At 41.3% G+C, this 16,538-nt stretch overlaps 1 protein-coding gene across 7 annotated transcripts; it reads left to right on the top strand.

Annotated features, from left to right (window-relative positions):
- The first annotated feature begins 1,047 nt into the window (after positions 1-1,047).
- Positions 1,048-15,363, top strand: MAFG (MAF bZIP transcription factor G). Of its 7 annotated transcripts, none has more exons than XM_039344623.1 (3): positions 1,048-1,375; positions 8,615-8,676; positions 8,757-15,363. In XM_039344623.1, exons 2-3 carry the CDS (start codon positions 8,641-8,643, stop codon positions 9,207-9,209), a joined length of 489 nt encoding a protein of 162 aa, XP_039200557.1. In that variant the 5' UTR covers positions 1,048-1,375; positions 8,615-8,640; the 3' UTR covers positions 9,210-15,363. The 7 variants fall into 7 exon arrangements, with proteins under 7 accessions (XP_039200557.1, XP_039200510.1, XP_039200527.1 ...); XM_039344576.1 differs by having other exon boundaries at positions 1,049-1,437; XM_039344593.1 differs by lacking the exon at positions 1,048-1,375 and adding an exon at positions 1,434-1,483.
- Positions 15,364-16,538: the final 1,175 nt, after the last annotated feature.

A 16,538-nucleotide genomic window follows, 5' to 3' on the forward strand; every position in this document is an offset into this window, starting at 1 on the left:
AAAAAATGAAAGTGCTGGCTTAGGCAGCTTATTTACAATGAAATTGTGGATCAGATACATTTTACTATTATTGGCTAGATAATAAAAACTGTCTGACATTCCATACAGTATTTAAAAAGATATTATAAGGCCATTTTCTCTAAAGTCATTTATAGTATCTTATAGCCTCATTCAAACCTTGCTGTGCTAATAACAGTAATGAAGCTTTATATTGCCACAACATTGGCTGATGTTGCTATAAAATGCTATAAAACACTAATGAAGAAATGGACTAAGTCTTGCAAATGTGGATGCATCAGCTACAAGACTTGCTCTCTGGAACCTTCCAGGACTCTTGGCACCAAAGTATCCCGTTGGATCTCTCTTCCTAATGACTTTATAAGCAACCAGCACTTGTCTCTTTCTCTTCCCTTCCCCCACGTTTTTTCCCCCTTTGCTAAGATCTAGTTGAGAAATAGCGGACCCTGCACCCGCGGGAAAACGCTAGGATGAGTGTAGTTGAGAAATACTGGCAACTCACATGTCTACTCTAGAATATGCAGACTAACGTTAGACAGCAGTTACCTCCGCGCGTACACAAATTTTTTGCCCCAGCTGCGGGGAAATCAATCTCAAAGAGGAAAGCATTCGTGCCGCTTTTTTTTTTTAAAAAAAGAGGTTTATTCTTCAGCAGTGATATTGTAATAGCTGAATTTAGTATCGTGTAATTCTTTTTCACCAACTGGGTTATCATTTTCTTTTTAAATCAAAAAGTTTTCAAATATTCTTCCTTCAGTCTCTTTTCCGTTGCGCTCGGGAACACGGAAGGGTCAAGGATACGTAACTAGACCTTTTTTTTTTAAACTACAGACCCCACCAGGGGCACTTTCTGCTTTCTCCACTTATCCTTTCGCAAAACAGACTTCTTTCAGGAAACAGCTGTTTGTAACTTTCTCCCCCCCCCCCCCACAAAAGAAAACCCTGAGTTGTAAAGCCCGGCTAGACGAGGACGATCGAATCGCAGCCTTCCTCCCCCCCCCCCGCCGTCTGGTACCAAGCGCCTCACAATAAGGGCCTACGCGTGGAACGCGGCTCCGTCTCGCGCCACCTCGGCCCTTCAGGTTCAGCCTCGACGTTCTGGATCCGCCCCAGCCGCGCGCGCGCGCTCGCTCCTGGGCACGTGAGCCACTTGTTTTTTCCACCAGTGGCGCTCCCGCCCGCTATTATTGTTCTGAGGGGGAGGGAGAGCCGGGCGAGAGAACCTTTGGGCACCTCCCCTTTAAGGCTCGGGGCGGCTGCACCGAAACAGCTTCATGAATGGAGACACGTGACCCAAACATCACGTGACGTATCCGTGAGCGGCGGTAGCGGCGGAACCCGGACTCTCAGTCCCTGTGTGCGTGGCGGCCTCCCCCTCCCCGCCCCGGACCCCCCCCCTCCGGAGGCAGCGAGCGGAGGGTGAGAGATTGCACGGGCAGTCCGGGGGCCCGGTTCCCTTTGGAGGGTGGGTAGGAAGGCTAGTGACCCCCCCCTTCCTGCAAGAGCGGGAGGAAGAAAGAAAGGAAGGGGAGGTGGAGAAGGAGGAGGAGAAGGAAAAGGAATTAAGAGGGGGCTGGGGGGGGTTCCTCAGGGAAGACCGCTCCTTTCCCGGACGATCGGCGGCTTCTGGAGTTGCATTTCTCCCCGCGGTGTTTATTTTTGGAAAAAGCGCCTCCTGCTCTGGACGCGGGGACCCGGACTGCCGGGAGCGCGATCCGCGGCTCTCCCCCCTCCCGGCTGTTTCCACCCGGGAATGTTCTGGCGGGCTCGGAGGAGGGTGCGTGTGTCAGAGTGGGGAGGCTGAGAGGGCGAGGTGAGCCTGGTATTTCACCCGTCGAGATTCGCTTCTCCCGTCTTTTCCTCCGCTCGCCGACTTCCTTTTCCGCGGCTGACAGGTGGGTGGGTTTCCCTCCTCCTCTCCCTGCCTGTTTCCTTTGGAGTGGGTCTGCGGCGTGGGTGGCCGTCCTTGTTGCCCGCGGCTGCAGGTCGCGGGAGAGAAATGCCGTCGCTCCCCGGCTCCTCTCTTTCCCCGGGATCGTCGTGATGGTTGAGTTTTTTTCTTCGCAAGAGGTGGGGTTGAAAGAAGAAGTCCGGCCCTTCCCCGCTTGTTCTCGGACTACGGAGCTTGAGTGCGCTCTCACGATCTGAGAAAGTAGCAGGGAGGTAAGCTGTTTCCCCACACGATGAAGTCTGTGTGCGCGGCTCCGACGACGTGCAGCCATGTCTGCGAGTGTGAAAAGGGCTTGCCGTGCTGACTCATCAGGTGTCTGGGAACGGAGGAAAGGGCCGAATGTTTTTGGGGTGGGGCTCAGGAGGGGGGGGTTTCACAGAGTGTATGGATGAGGTGGACTAAATTACCCTGTTGTATCTCCTGGCACAGCCTTCTGTGTGCAGAGTCCAGACACTGCTGACTCATCAACATGAGGTCACCCATAAGTATATGCTGCACAAAAAGGGATGGGGTCTAACTAGGGTTAAGGGGACGCGGCAAAAGAAAGAGGGGAACCCAAATAGATAATCTGCTGATTCATCATTTTGAAGGGTAGTCAGACTTGACCTCAGATTCCCCTTTCTTTCAGCTACTTGTCTATATTTAAGTCCTTGTGACAGTTGCTGATCCTTAGCATTACCGTAGTGCTGTGTTCATTTGTAGTGAATAAGGACGTAGGAGAGAGTGTGAATATGAACTTGGTAAAAATGGTTTATGGAGCTACTGGGAATCCTTTGGGGAATGAATGAGAGGTGCTGGGATGTCCTTATACTCTCGGTGCACACAGCTTACTGACTCTTTTGTTTTGGATAGTAAAATTGTAGGTCCTGAAAACCATAGCTTTATGCATGGGAACACTCCTTCTGTTGTAGTCCATGTTGCCTCTTAGACAAACAATGTTTTCAAGAGCTGTGGAAAAAAATCTTGGTATATTATTTTTGCAGAAATGCAAAAGATGTAGAAATGCAGTTCTGGATGGCTCATTTGTGTACCAAATTACAGATGTGCAACAAGTGCATCCGGTTCTCTGTTGAGTCTCTTCTGGGAAATTCTCACAGCAGAGCTCTTCCATTATCACCTACAAAGGGCAGTTTGTCCTCTGTCAGTCTGATGATTATTTATGGGAGCATAAATAAATGTGAATAGTGAAGGCATAATAATTATCTGTAAACGTATTGCAGGCAAAAGAGCTAGTCAGTTTAGCCCTATGTCTTCTAAAATAAAATAATAAAAAAATTGTGATACATCTATTTTGAGAAAAATGAATAGTTTCAATGTTATAAACCAGTCATATCTGATATAGAGCAAAGATAATTAGAAGATGAACATAATTTAAAAACTGAAATGCCTCTTACTATTTCTCTATTATCTCAAATTGGAGATAAATAGGCCAGTAGACATAAGTGCTGAAATTATTTGACTAACTCAATGTGCATTGACTATTTACAGAACTGCAATTCCTTGTGTGACTTGTGGCTCACAGAAAGTAAACTAAGAGTGTTTTATTCAGAAACAGAAATCCGTAGATATGAAGGGAGCTTTGTTTTTGGTATAAAGATGAATTTCAATTATAGGAATGGTATGAGGCTGACTGTCTTCTAGATATTTAGGAAAAGTGGAATTTTGATTTCCATTCTGCTGAGTAAGAGGTACAGTGGTAGAAAGCAAATTGAAACATTAGGTACATTTGGGAGACTTTGCCTGAGGCCAGTCATGTTGATTTGGAGGAGGCAATATTCCCTAGTGATATCTTTCTGAAAATTTTACAGAACAAGCATTTCCTTCTACATTCTTTTGCCCAGTTAAGAGCACTAAATGTCAATTTAAGTTTAGGAAGCTAATTGGGAAGTTATTTGTAGGCAAGTTTCTGCAAATGTATGAACAGCAGAACCATATACAGATAGATGAGAACAAGATGATGTCAACAAAGGTTTTTACATTACACTTGTGGAAAAACCTCCCACATGGGTATACCCTCCAGCTTTTGATTCTCCCCTGTAGCTTGTTTTCTTTTTCATCTCTTAAAGCTTTTTTCTTCTTCTTCCTGTGATGGTGCTGCCTTTACTGCTGGAATAGGTGATGTCATTATGTTTACACTAGTTTGATGGCATAGCTTGCTGAACCAGGAATGTTGAGAATGGGGCCTGTGTTGAATCATGCACTCTGCTGTCAACTCTGTTGTAAGCAAAGAATTGGCGGCACTTGTGCTGAGTGCAGGCCTTTTGGACTTCTGGCAAAATGTGTTGAGGTTGCACTTTTTTTTCCTTTACAGCCATCGCACTTGGCACTTTTCAGTGTGATCTTTCTTCGGGAAGCTGTCAAAAAGCTGAGAAATCAGCAGTCTAGGGAGTTAGACCAAGTTTGTCTCTGTCTGGATGCCAATTCTCTGGCTGTCCTTCTTGTAAGATATTCACAAGTGCAGCTTCTGTGCAGGGCTATAGAAAGACCTTGTATATATCCTAATTTAGGCATAATACAAATACTTTGGCCACCTAATGAGAAGGAAAGACTCACTGGAGAAGAGCCTAATTCTGGGAAAGATTGAGGGCAATAGAAGAAGGGAATAGAAGACAGAGAATGAGGTGGCTGGATGGAGTTACTGAAGCAGTAGGAGTGAGCTTAAATGGACTCCAGAAGATGTTAGAGGACAGGAAGGCCTTGAGGAACGTTGTCCATGGGGTCGCGATGGGTTGGACACGACTTCACAACTAACAACAACAACAACAACAGAATGTGAAAATTTTCATAGGTTTTTTCCACTTAGTCATCACTTTCTTTAGTGTTTTTTTAATAAATGATGAATGGAAGTGAATCTTTCTAGAAATGAATCTGTATGATATCTGATATTAATAACATGTTATAACACTAATAACATTAGTATAAGTAATTAATCTTTAGAAACTTAGGATAAATGAACTTTTTTTGTGTTCGACTCTCAGCACTACTGGACAGCAATCTTTGCTGATCACTTTTAACAATGAAGGTCAGCTCCAGTCAATTTTCAGTCCTTTTGTGCAATCTTCTCACTTCCCAAATGTTAGCTGCTTTCATAAGCATTAATCCTGATATATACTAGAAGTGCAGTACTTGCCCTATGAAGAGCCTCACTAAATTATCCAGGCAGTTAATCTTGTATACTCTTCTACTAGGAAATATTTCCTTGGGATTTTTTATTGATTGTCACTAATGCTAGCATAGTGATTCTTAAGGTTCTGGCCTGTATTGGATTTACTGTGTGATACCAAATCTGTTTTTGGTCATGCAGTTTTGTTGTATTGCCTGTGTTCCGATTCCTCTCACATGAGCGTTAGCAATGGTACTTAATATGGACATGTCATAGATAAAACGTAACATAGGAAAGAAATGTAGATTAGACTTGACTTTTCAATGACTTCCCTTGCTTTGTTCACAGTTTTGTTCCTGGTTCCTATGGCTGCATGTGGTTTTTAGGTAAAGCTGGAAAATTTAAAAAAACATATAAATACATTGGTGAATATACATTGGTGTGTTTGCCCCAGTGTTTACTTAACCAATATTTCAAGCAGTGTTACAGTAATGGAAACATTCTTCCTCTTGTATTTTTTTTCTAATCAGAAAACATGCCTTCTGGTTACTGACTATACTTGAGGTACTGATTCCCAAATTGTGGGTCTAAAACTTTTTGATAATAAAGCACTGTAAACTGTACAGTACACTATGTGTTTTACTGTACAATTAATAACTGTTTTACACTTGCTTCTTAGCTGCAAAAGCAAAAATAAGGCAGTAGGTTCCATTAAGATAGTTGTGGCCCACAATATTATGTATGTTAGAGGCTTAATCAGTGACTGTAGCCATGTCTTTTGGGCACAAGAATTTGGCTTGTCAGCAATTTTCAGTGCTCTAGGAGTATCTGAGTTGTTTGGCTGGCTTATTAGTGATCTTGGAAAGCGCTGAAGCTATCCCTTCTGGGGTGCTGCTGGGGGACTGTTTTTTTGCTTTTGCTGACACTAGCTTGTCTTGATTCTTTGCTATAAATGTGAACTGATATTTTATACATTCAGCAAACAAGAACCCGGTTGGTGTGGAAGAGGCATTTATTATGTAAATACTGATAATATGGTTGGGTGAGTAAAAGGTAAACCACATCCATGCAGTTTTGGAGACATTGCTATTGAAGTAGTTTATCATTGCCTTTTTCTGAGATGTCTTTTGGCTTGATGTCTACCCCCAGAGCCCTGAAATATTCTGATGGTCTCCCACATGATCCCAGACCAGGGGTAGGCAACCTTGGCTCTTTTATGACCCATGGTCTTCAATTCCCAGAATTCCTGAACCAGCATGGCTCAGCTTAGAAACCTCTCCCTTTCCCCTCAGCACGGCTGGCTCAGGAATTCTGGGAGTTGAAGTCCACAAGTCATAAAAGAGCCAAGGTTGCCTATCCCTGGCCCAGGTGCTGCCATGTGTTGAGGCACATGAGTGAGAGATAAACATAAAAATCCTTATCCATAGTGGCTTCTCTATGGTTGAGATACCTCTGGCCGTTTTTTTCTTCCTTAAGAAGCATTTTTTTGAGGGGTGTGAGGAGCAATTATTGAGGCTTCTGAACTGTTCCAGAGGAGTAATTAAAAGAGGTAAAGGTAATTTACAACATCAGCTACAATGGTTTGAGGGAACTATCAGAGAAAGTAACTATTCTTGTCCATAGTTGCAGGTTGAATATTGAGAACAAAATGGAAGTATTTGATTTCCTCTGTTTAGGAAACTTGGCGGGTAGTTTTGGTTTACTCAAGGCAGCCACAGTGAGTGACAAAATTTCTCTATATGTGATTGTGCGTGACTCAGATCTCTTGTGAATTCTGTTTTGAAACTGTAAGTAGTGGTTTCAGTAATGTTTGATAAATGAAAGTTAATACAGATTAGTTTGTATTCAAGTAATGTAAAACTGCTAGCAAACGTCGGTGTTATCTCAGAGAAGCTTTATTTCTTGTGAATATTGATATTAAAATTTCAATTCCCTCCATCCAAAACTTATGTGATACATGCAAAAAGCATGAATGAGGAAGCATCTTCTCATAATTTTAAAACTTCTTTAAATTTTCCACTTTTGGAAGAATTTCTGAAATAATAAACAATAAGTTATTAGCAGCACATTTTCTAAATAATGAATTATCTGGAAATTTAGAACAATGCAACATGAATTCAGTAGGGGATTTCATAAGAATGGGAATGATTTTTATCTGCATTCTAAAAAAGTGCTCTATCTTAGGGTTTTTTTTAGTCCTAATGTCTTGTTGGTGAAATGGCAATGTGAGAGGAGGCAACTGGACAGGGAAATAATAATAATAATAATCATCATCATCATCAAACATCCACATCTGCCTATCCCAGGTCCTGGGTAAGGACTCGATAGGTAGACAAAATGTCAAATCCAGTCTGAACATCTGGCTGACTGTGCGATGATCCATAATAATAATAATAATGTTGGAAGGGACGTTGGAGGCCATCGAGTCCAACCCCCTGCTCAGGCAGGAACCCTACAACATTTCAGACAAATGGTTGTCCAGTCTCTTCTTAAAAACTTCCAGTGTTGGAGCATTCACCGCTTCTGGAGGCAGGTTGTTCCACTGGTTAATTGTTCTAACTGTCAGGAAGTTTCTCCTTAGTTCTAGGTTGCTTCTCTCTTTGGTTAGTTTCCACCCATTGCTTCTTGTCCTGCCTTCAGGCGCTTTGGAGAATAGCTTGACTCACTCTTCTTTGTGGCAGCCCCTGAGATATTGGAACACTGCTATCATGTCCCCACTCGTCCTTCTCTTCGTTAAACTAGACATACCCAATTCCAGCAACCGTCAGAATCCCACCCAGATGAATTTGTGTTTTTCCCTACTTTATGTTCCTACCACTTTCTTCTATTAACATGCATGGGAAAAGCTAGTCAAAAGAAGACAGGTTATCAGAACCACAATAATAGATTGTTCAGTAATGACTATTCAATTATAGTATAACCCGGAGACAGGTAATTCTCTAAGGTTCTGCATGTTTCCCATTATTCCCTTGTCTATCCTTTCCTTCCATCCTCTAGTCTTGCTGTTCTGTTTTCAAGATAAAGAAATGCTTCAGGCAGAATGGATTTTGAATACTTCTTTCTTCCAACTATGGGAATATACTGTTGCTTTGAACCCTATGAAGAGAAGTCTACAAGGGTAATTCCTTGGCAACTCTCTTAGACTGCAGTTTTCTTGCTAGGCTGTACTCTAGTATAAGGCGTGCACTGTGAGCAAGGCTGCTAATATGCTGAGTCAGCATGACTGGCTCAGCACAGCCATGCAGGATCCTCGCTGCCAGGCTATTTTTAAATGTGGTTTCATCCTACTCCAGCTCCTCCCAAACTTCCAAATCTTCCTTTTCATGAGCATTTGCTGTTAAGATTTATAAAAAGCTGTGGGGTTGGCAGAGACTAGGCAGAATTTGTCAAGAGCTCATGTAAATCCCACAGTTGGTTCATGCTGTATAGAGAATACCTGTATTTGGTGCTTACTTTCCTGCCTAGTCTGAGTATATATATAGCTGTTTTTGAATGATGTAGAACTTGACTTTGATAAAATCTATCCATTTTCTATCCTACAGAATCTGATTGTGAAGGCTTGCGTGTTATGACGACCCCCAACAAAGGAAACAAAGCCTTGAAGGTAATAAGGCAAGACTTGGGGTTAGCTGGGCATGCAGGCAAACAGAATTCCACTAAAACATGTTTCTATTTTCTCTGCAGGTGAAGCGGGAGCCAGGGGAGAATGGGACCAGCTTGACAGATGAAGAGCTGGTGACCATGTCTGTACGGGAGTTGAACCAGCATCTGCGGGGCTTATCTAAGGAAGAGATAATCCAACTCAAGCAACGCCGGCGGACCCTGAAGAACAGAGGCTATGCTGCCAGCTGCCGGGTCAAGAGGGTAACACAGAAGGAAGAGTTGGAGAAACAGAAGGCAGAACTTCAGCAGGAAGTGGAGAAGCTGGCTTCAGAGAATGCCAGCATGAAAATGGAACTTGATGCCCTCCGTTCCAAGTACGAGGCACTGCAGAACTTCGCCCGGACCGTTGCCCGGAGCCCTGTCACCCCTGCCCGGGGCCCACTTGCTTCCAGCATCGGGCCCCTTGTTCCTGGCAAAGTTGCCACCACCAGCGTTATCACAATAGTTAAATCCAAAACGGACGCCCGGTCTTAGTGAAACGAGCACTGCCTGGGCTTGTCTGTGCAGGGCAGTTAGGCACAAAGCTCATCCGGAATCCCCAAAGCACAACCCTCTCCCAGATGGCCTAGCCCACACAGGCACACACTGGCCTGCTTGTCACTGCAGTTGCTTTGTTTTTAGCTTGTTCTGGTTGGTGTGACTGACGGTAATGCAACCTTTCCATTGTGAACAGAACCGTCCATCTAGTGTGTTCTGAAAATGGAAGCTGAAGGACCTCAGTACTCTTGCCAAAGAGATTTTCAGCAGCATGGAATTCATTCTTGAGGAGGAATAACTCAAAGGGGAGGGAAGAGGTCATAGAGAGTTAGAAGACCTACTGTCAGTGATGACTTCAATACCGTTCTTCCAGGGTTGAGTCAGCTGTCCAGTCTGCTGCTTGTAAATTGCTTGGTATCGGGGATAGTTTGTGTAACCATTTTTATATTACCATCTAGTTGCACCTTTTAGGTTTGAAGATGGGATCCCTTAGGACTTTTCCTGAAGGAGAGGAAAGTGGGGAAACAGCTATTTCCTGGTGTCTGTGCTGCAGAGGAAGGAAGGTAGCCAGGAATGAGCACTGTTGTATCTACCTACCAGACAAAGTGGGTTACATTGCAGTGACCACAGGCCAGTTTTGTGCCTAATGTGTTGCACTGAACAAGACCAAAATCACTAGTTGTTTTCTGTGTTTGGAGAGTATCCAGTGTCTCTAGTGTGATGGTTTACACAACTAGTTTATGTAGTTTAAATAGCCCTTTATTTAAAAGAGAAGCATTCATTTTAAAGAGTTATTAAATGATCTAAGTTTCAAATCTACAATTTGGTGAAGCACTTCTATTTAAAAGTCTCCTTTTAGCCTGAGAAGGTGAGAATATTTGATTGTCATATTCTTGGAGACACAAATGCAAAATTTAGAAGTTTCTCGTCAAGTCTTGTGGCTCTGAGGTTGGTTTTATAAAGAGTTATTAGACTTTTATTTATAAATAACATAGGAAAAAAAAACAAAAAAAGAGGCTAGTCCTGTTTGATATCTTTTTGCAATTGTACCAAAAGTGACTTATTCTTGAATTCCCCATCTGCTTCTTTTGTACTCCTGTTGTATTTAGTTGTCTGTGCTCTGAGGTCTTTTGTGGCGCTGTGATGTGATGGTGCCAGTGGCCACTTTGCTATGTGGATGTCCTGTGAGCATTCGTTCGGCTTTCCCAGGGCTGAGTGCAGGTTTTCTGGGGCATTTGCCAGTAGACTTTCTCCAAGATTCTGTCTCATGAGAAAATTACCTGAATCTGAAGCCTGAGAAGAATGAGTTCTTTTAAGATGTTAACAAAACTGCTTAAGGATAGCTGGCAGACAGTGTTGCATTATATCATGTCACTTGTATCACAATTGCCAAAATTTGGGGGGTTTTGGCTGGGTGTTCCTGAAGGTTGAATCCAGAGTTGCAATGGTAATGGGATAGAAGGGATCACTCCTGTTAATGTAGGAATATGAAACAATTTACAGCATATCGTACAAAGGGTCCACAAAATATATTTTCTAGGGCTGGATTCTATGTAGCATTTGTGAAGATCCACTATTGCAGCAGGATTCCTTTGCTGGTAATATTACAGAGGCTTTTTTTAATCTCTCGCCTGTTTCCTCCTATGTTTTAGCATGTTGAGCATTACATAGGGATCTAAGCCAGAAACTCAATAAGGTCTAAAGAGCATGTGATAGTCAACATGACTCAGGGAAGTCCAAATTGTTTTATCTTCTGGATACATAATCGTATGGGAAGCCTAGTCTAGTTTCACTGACAGAGCCAGTCACTACAAAAAAAGAAAGTTGATTTACCTTCTCTGTTGCTTGCCTTGCAATTAGCCTACAGGGAAGGAGTGATGGGTGCATTACCAAGAGGAACATGTGAGTTTGTATCTTTGTATCTAGGTGGGCACTTGATCTTTTGCCCAGAAAATTGGCCATCAGAATGAGCACATGACTAACAACTGGTAAGCCCTGAGTACTGGCATATTCAAAACACTTGAGATCACCATATTTGGCCATTTTCTAGTTAACATATACTAGAACCTGTTTTAATGACACAGCTAGTAAATTCTGGAAATTTCCACAGCTAAGACTGGGCTCAAAAACCTCTTGCATCTTTTCAAAAACTTCCAGCTACATTCTAGGCCTCGTGATTAAAATAAAAAGCTTTAATAACTTTTAAAGCAGGGCTAATAAATTCAGATGAGTTCTAAGGCAAGTTTGTATCCAGAAACAACTATCCACAACAATCAGGTGAGAATCCATTCTCTGAAAACGATCTTCCTGATATCTGTTAACTGGCAAGGTTTTGATCCCTAGAGCGGGGGTGTCAAACTGCTGGCCCATGGGCCGGACACATCATCTGGAAGCCACGCCCACCCCATTGCCAGCAATGGCAAAACCTTCCCGATACGTTGAGCAACGTCACATGACATCACGAGTTTGACATGTCTGGCCTAGAGTATGCTGAAGGAGAAAAAGGCTTTTAATGAGGACTAGCCTTCAAAATATCTTCATCATATCTGCTGGAGCTCCTTTTTTTCTCACTATAGGACCACTGTCCTCTGCAGATGATTCACCTGAAATGGAGGGAATGGCACTAGTTCTTTACTCTCAGCTGCCCTTTTGACATAGTGGATTGGAGGTCTTTTTAACTGTTGTTTTTTGTGCTAGTCTTGGCATATATGAATGACAGAATATGGCTGAGAGATGCACAGGCACTAAGAACAGCAAACTGCAGAGAAACAGAAAAATAAGTTGCTTTAATGTGACTATTCACTTGCCCTGGGTCCAGATTCTACCCGAAATCACCATTGCCACATTAGTTACTACTCTTTATTTTAGATTTAGAAGGAGTAGCTCACAGGTTGCTGCATACACTAGCAGTTATTACTAAGCCTTGCCTTACTAAGGCGTTTAGGTTTCTGATCTTAAAAGCTATACAGAGTGACATAAATTGCTCTGAGCTGGGTTGAGGTTAGCAAAATTTGATAATTCCCCTTGGGATATGTTTTATCACTGCTGATTTGAAAGACTTAGAAAGCAATGCAGATCTATGCGGAATTACTAGAGCCAGAAATGTCCTATGTTTACTTGTTCCATATCACTCTACCTCCTTGCATCTTTCTCTCCACCCTTAAGCTGTAGATATTTTTTTCCCTTCATTGCCTTCCACTTTCTAGTCCTTGCCAAAGAAATCCAAATTCTGTGAAAACCAAACAGTTGTAACCGAAATAAGCAATATTTATGCTTTGATGTCAAACATGCAAATAAAAATAATATGTAATTGGGATTTTCTGACCATCAAATATATAAACAAGAGATGGGTTCTGGATTGAACTTTTAGGTCTCCTGGTCATAGCTTCCTTTGAGAGTTCCATGAAAGGCATTTATGTCATCTGGATGGATGGTTGAGGAAACAACTCTTCTATCTGAGCTGCCTGCTGTTTTAACTCAAGAATTTGCCTCTCCATTGTTTGGCATGCTTCTCTGTGCCATATTTGCAGTTTGCCCCAAGGAAAGCAAGGTGAAGACATTGGTGATAGTTCCGTACTGTTAAAATGCAGTTCTGTATTGGGCTGCATTTCTGAAATAGGAATTTGTTTTCAGCCAGATGAATAGTTTTGGATCTCTTCAATTCCATGACCATATCATCCTACACATTTCTTGATTGGCAGTCTTTACTCCTTAGAATTGGCTAAATAAATTTCTTTTGGTGCTTCCTCTTCCTGAATTGCTTGTTTTATGATCGAGATCTTGGATCCCATCAGAAGCCTCTGATAAAGTCTGTCCTCTAGGATTTTGCAAGGGTGGCTAGGTCAGTTTTTGTAGCAAAACTAGTAGTGTCCTGGGCACTTTAAAGACTATTACATCATCTTTCATGGATTAGAAGTTACTTCATCATATCCATGAGATGATATTAAATTGGCTCTGATATATGTGTATAAATACAACTACTCAGACACATTTTAAATATAAAAAGAACAGACATAATTTTATTGAAGCTTATACATGCACACATACATTAATACTATAGTTTCCATTTTCTGCAAAGTTGGTTACAAACATTACAAGGGAATCTATATTATTTGCATTAGTCTGTGGTCACTAAAAATGTTAAAATATATTTGAGCTGTAATATTGCAATCTGTATTTCTTGCAATTAGATTTTGTCTATTCTTCCTACAGTAACAGTTTCCTCCATAAGCAACCTTATGCAGTATTAATTGGTTAATTTGGAATAATACTTCATCCATTGAAGTTGATTTGTCCACATAAATCTATGCCATAATGTTTGCTTGTCTTTAAGGTGCCATAAGACTCAATCTTTCCTCTAAAGACGCCTTTCATCCTTTTCAAGGCTAGATAAGTGAAATGGTATCTTCATCTGAGTGCATTGCAAGACATTCTTATAAGCAAATGAATATTTATTGAGCACATCTTGCTCCAGAACTCAGTAGTACATCTTCCAACTGGAGGTGGGGGAGAAGACAAGTAACCCTTCATACCTCCCAGCTTCCTTCACTCTCAGTCTGTCTCCTAGTGTTCATGAGTGTGTTTTTTTTCTGTCCTAGATTCCCCTCTCAAGCCCTTGCCCCTCAATTTTTTTCTGGTACATGGCATCCAGAGTGTGATGGTTCTTGTTTTATAGGTGACTGTTTGGTTTTCCTGCTGTGAAGGGTGGTTTGGTTTTGTTGTTTTTAATGGGGCATTTTGCTTGATGCAACAGGTGGGGAAGCGTTGCTTTCTATCTGGATGCAGAACAGCTCCATGAAGTATAATTCCGCCCTCATGTTTCTGGCTTTGGGTGGGTGGGAAAGGTAGGGTTGTTTATGTCGTGGTGAATTATGTAAAAGTGATATTTTGGATAATGAAACAATTTTTTTCTTTCCAGAAAAATGCAAGAAAAACTGCAGGCTAAGAGTTGAGGAATGTGATGGTCAGCAATGGGTAGAGGCTATTCAGATGTTAGGTCCTGATGCAGGAGCAGGAGGGAATGTACTACTGTGCATAGAAGACATTAAACATTTGTCATTGGTTTTTGCATCTGCTGTACACTGACACATCCCAAAAAAGTAGGATAGCACTTCACTATAATCTAGCAGTAAGCAGAGCTGGCATATCTGTATATTAGTTTCACTCGGACTGGTAGTGTGTTCCATTGGTAACCCTTGTCTTCTGTGCCAGTGAAGATAGAAGCACTTTTTGACAACTTGCCTTTCACCTCTTTCTGATATCTCAAACTGTATTTTGTTAATTAACGTGCAGGAATTTTCCTTTCTGGTTTAATAGCACTGCTGCTGTTTCCCGTAATATAACAGTGAATAACTGTGACTGCTTATGCAGAGGATTGCTCCTCCCTATGCAGAAAGGATCACACAGTGGTCTAGCTGTGAGTTTCAGGCAGGTTCTTCCAAGTGGTGAGAACTTACTTTCCCTTCCGGATCTGATATACAGTATACGTGAGCTCTAGATATTTGCAGCTGACACTTGCACCAACGAGAGGCACTGCACAGTTGAGTGAGGAGTCTCCTGATTCCCAATAAAGATATGTCACTATCTGGCTATGCAAAGATGTTTGGGATTCCCATGCAGTTTCAAGTGCTACTTGCCCTTGTCCTCACCTGCAGTTTGCTCTGAATTTATTACATCCTTTGTCAAACTGGAATATTATGGAGAAACAAATTATATATTTGGTGTACTTAATGAACTGAACTGATGACTGCTCCTCCCCACCCTCCAAATGTTGAAGATAGTCCTTAAAAATATGAATTGAAATGATTTCACTATTGCTTTAAAATATTTGTTTAAATGGTCGGGGAGGAACATTTTGATAATAAGAAATTCAGTCTCCAAAGCTGATACAACCGGAGATGAATTCTATATGTTAGGGGTGTAAAAACATACTGTCATGTCCTGGGTCTCTCCTGTACAACAGTCGAACCCAAGTAATTAATCAGTATTTATTGCTAAATTATTCTCCTTTTTCAATCTGTAGATAACTGTTGGGGATTTGTTGCCACAGCCCCAGTGGAGGTGTTGTTAATTTATTTATGTATATAGTGTATGTTTGTTGATATGAAGCATTCTTTATTTTGTATATGACCAATAAACATCTTTAAAGAGGCTGGCCCCTATGATATCACTGAGCAGGTTCAGGTTGCTAAACTTGTTCTCTGTTGCTGACAGGAACTTTTTAAGATTTAACTGTTTGCATGCATTGTGTACATAATCTGCTCCCTGCTGCTTGAAAAATCAAGTTAGTTGGATTTAGAAATTTCCCAGGAATCCTTTCCAGCTCAAAACATTGGTGTGATTGCTTTATTATAAACTGTCCAGATTATTTCCCTCAGGGTTGTATTTCAATTAGACATCTTCTTCCTCCAAGAATGAATAAGTCATATTCAATATTTCATGATGGATAAATATAACAGAAAACCACATATTGCTTTCTATTGAAATCAGGTTACTGTCCTTTGCATAAATCTCCCTGTCTTTGGATTATTTCTGTACTTTAAAAAATTTTAAAGCTTGAAATTATGCATTTAAATATGCAAATCTCTGGGCTTATGCTCTTTAACTAGGACTGACATATCTGGGCTGTAATAATCCAAATGACCGCTAGGGACCGCCAGATGTTTTCCTTGTTACCTTCTGGAAAGAGGCTCTGTGGTATCCGAAGCAGGACATCCAGATTCAGTCAGTTTTTGTTTCATACAGTATTAAACTTGTGAACTCTCAACTTCCACTTTCTGCTATGTATTAAGATGGACAGTGATTAATATTTATATGTAAGGTGTAGGTATATACGTATGTTTTATATAGCATGTTTATATGTATGTGTACACTTGAGAGCAGGCAACATAATTTCATTTTTAATGTGTGCCAATGTGCCCACAGTAAAAAAATGACAATAAAGGTTATCATCGTCAACTGCCAATAAACAACAAAGAGGTAGCTATTTGCTGCCATCTAACGATTATCTAGTTGTCTGCAACCCAAATAAGGTAGCCAGGTTAGATTTTATGTAGCATATTTTTAAAATATTAAGTTATATTAAAACAACACTATTATTCAGGTTATTGTGGTATGTTTTGGAGTTGGACTAATACATACTGTATAGGATTTAAGAATAAAGTGAACTTGTATTTATCGATAATAGCATAAATTATAGGTAGTGACCTAATTTTTCTTAATTATGTATTTCTTAGCAGTGCCTTTATCTAACATTGTTGATGGTTCTCAACAGTGCTTTTAAAAAAAAAAAAAAAAAAAAGTGCCGAACTCACACACATCAGACAA

This window comes from Crotalus tigris, unplaced genomic scaffold (assembly GCF_016545835.1).
Source record: "Crotalus tigris isolate CLP2741 ecotype Arizona unplaced genomic scaffold, ASM1654583v1 scf7180000017551.9496454, whole genome shotgun sequence".
NCBI lineage: Eukaryota > Metazoa > Chordata > Lepidosauria > Squamata > Viperidae > Crotalus > Crotalus tigris.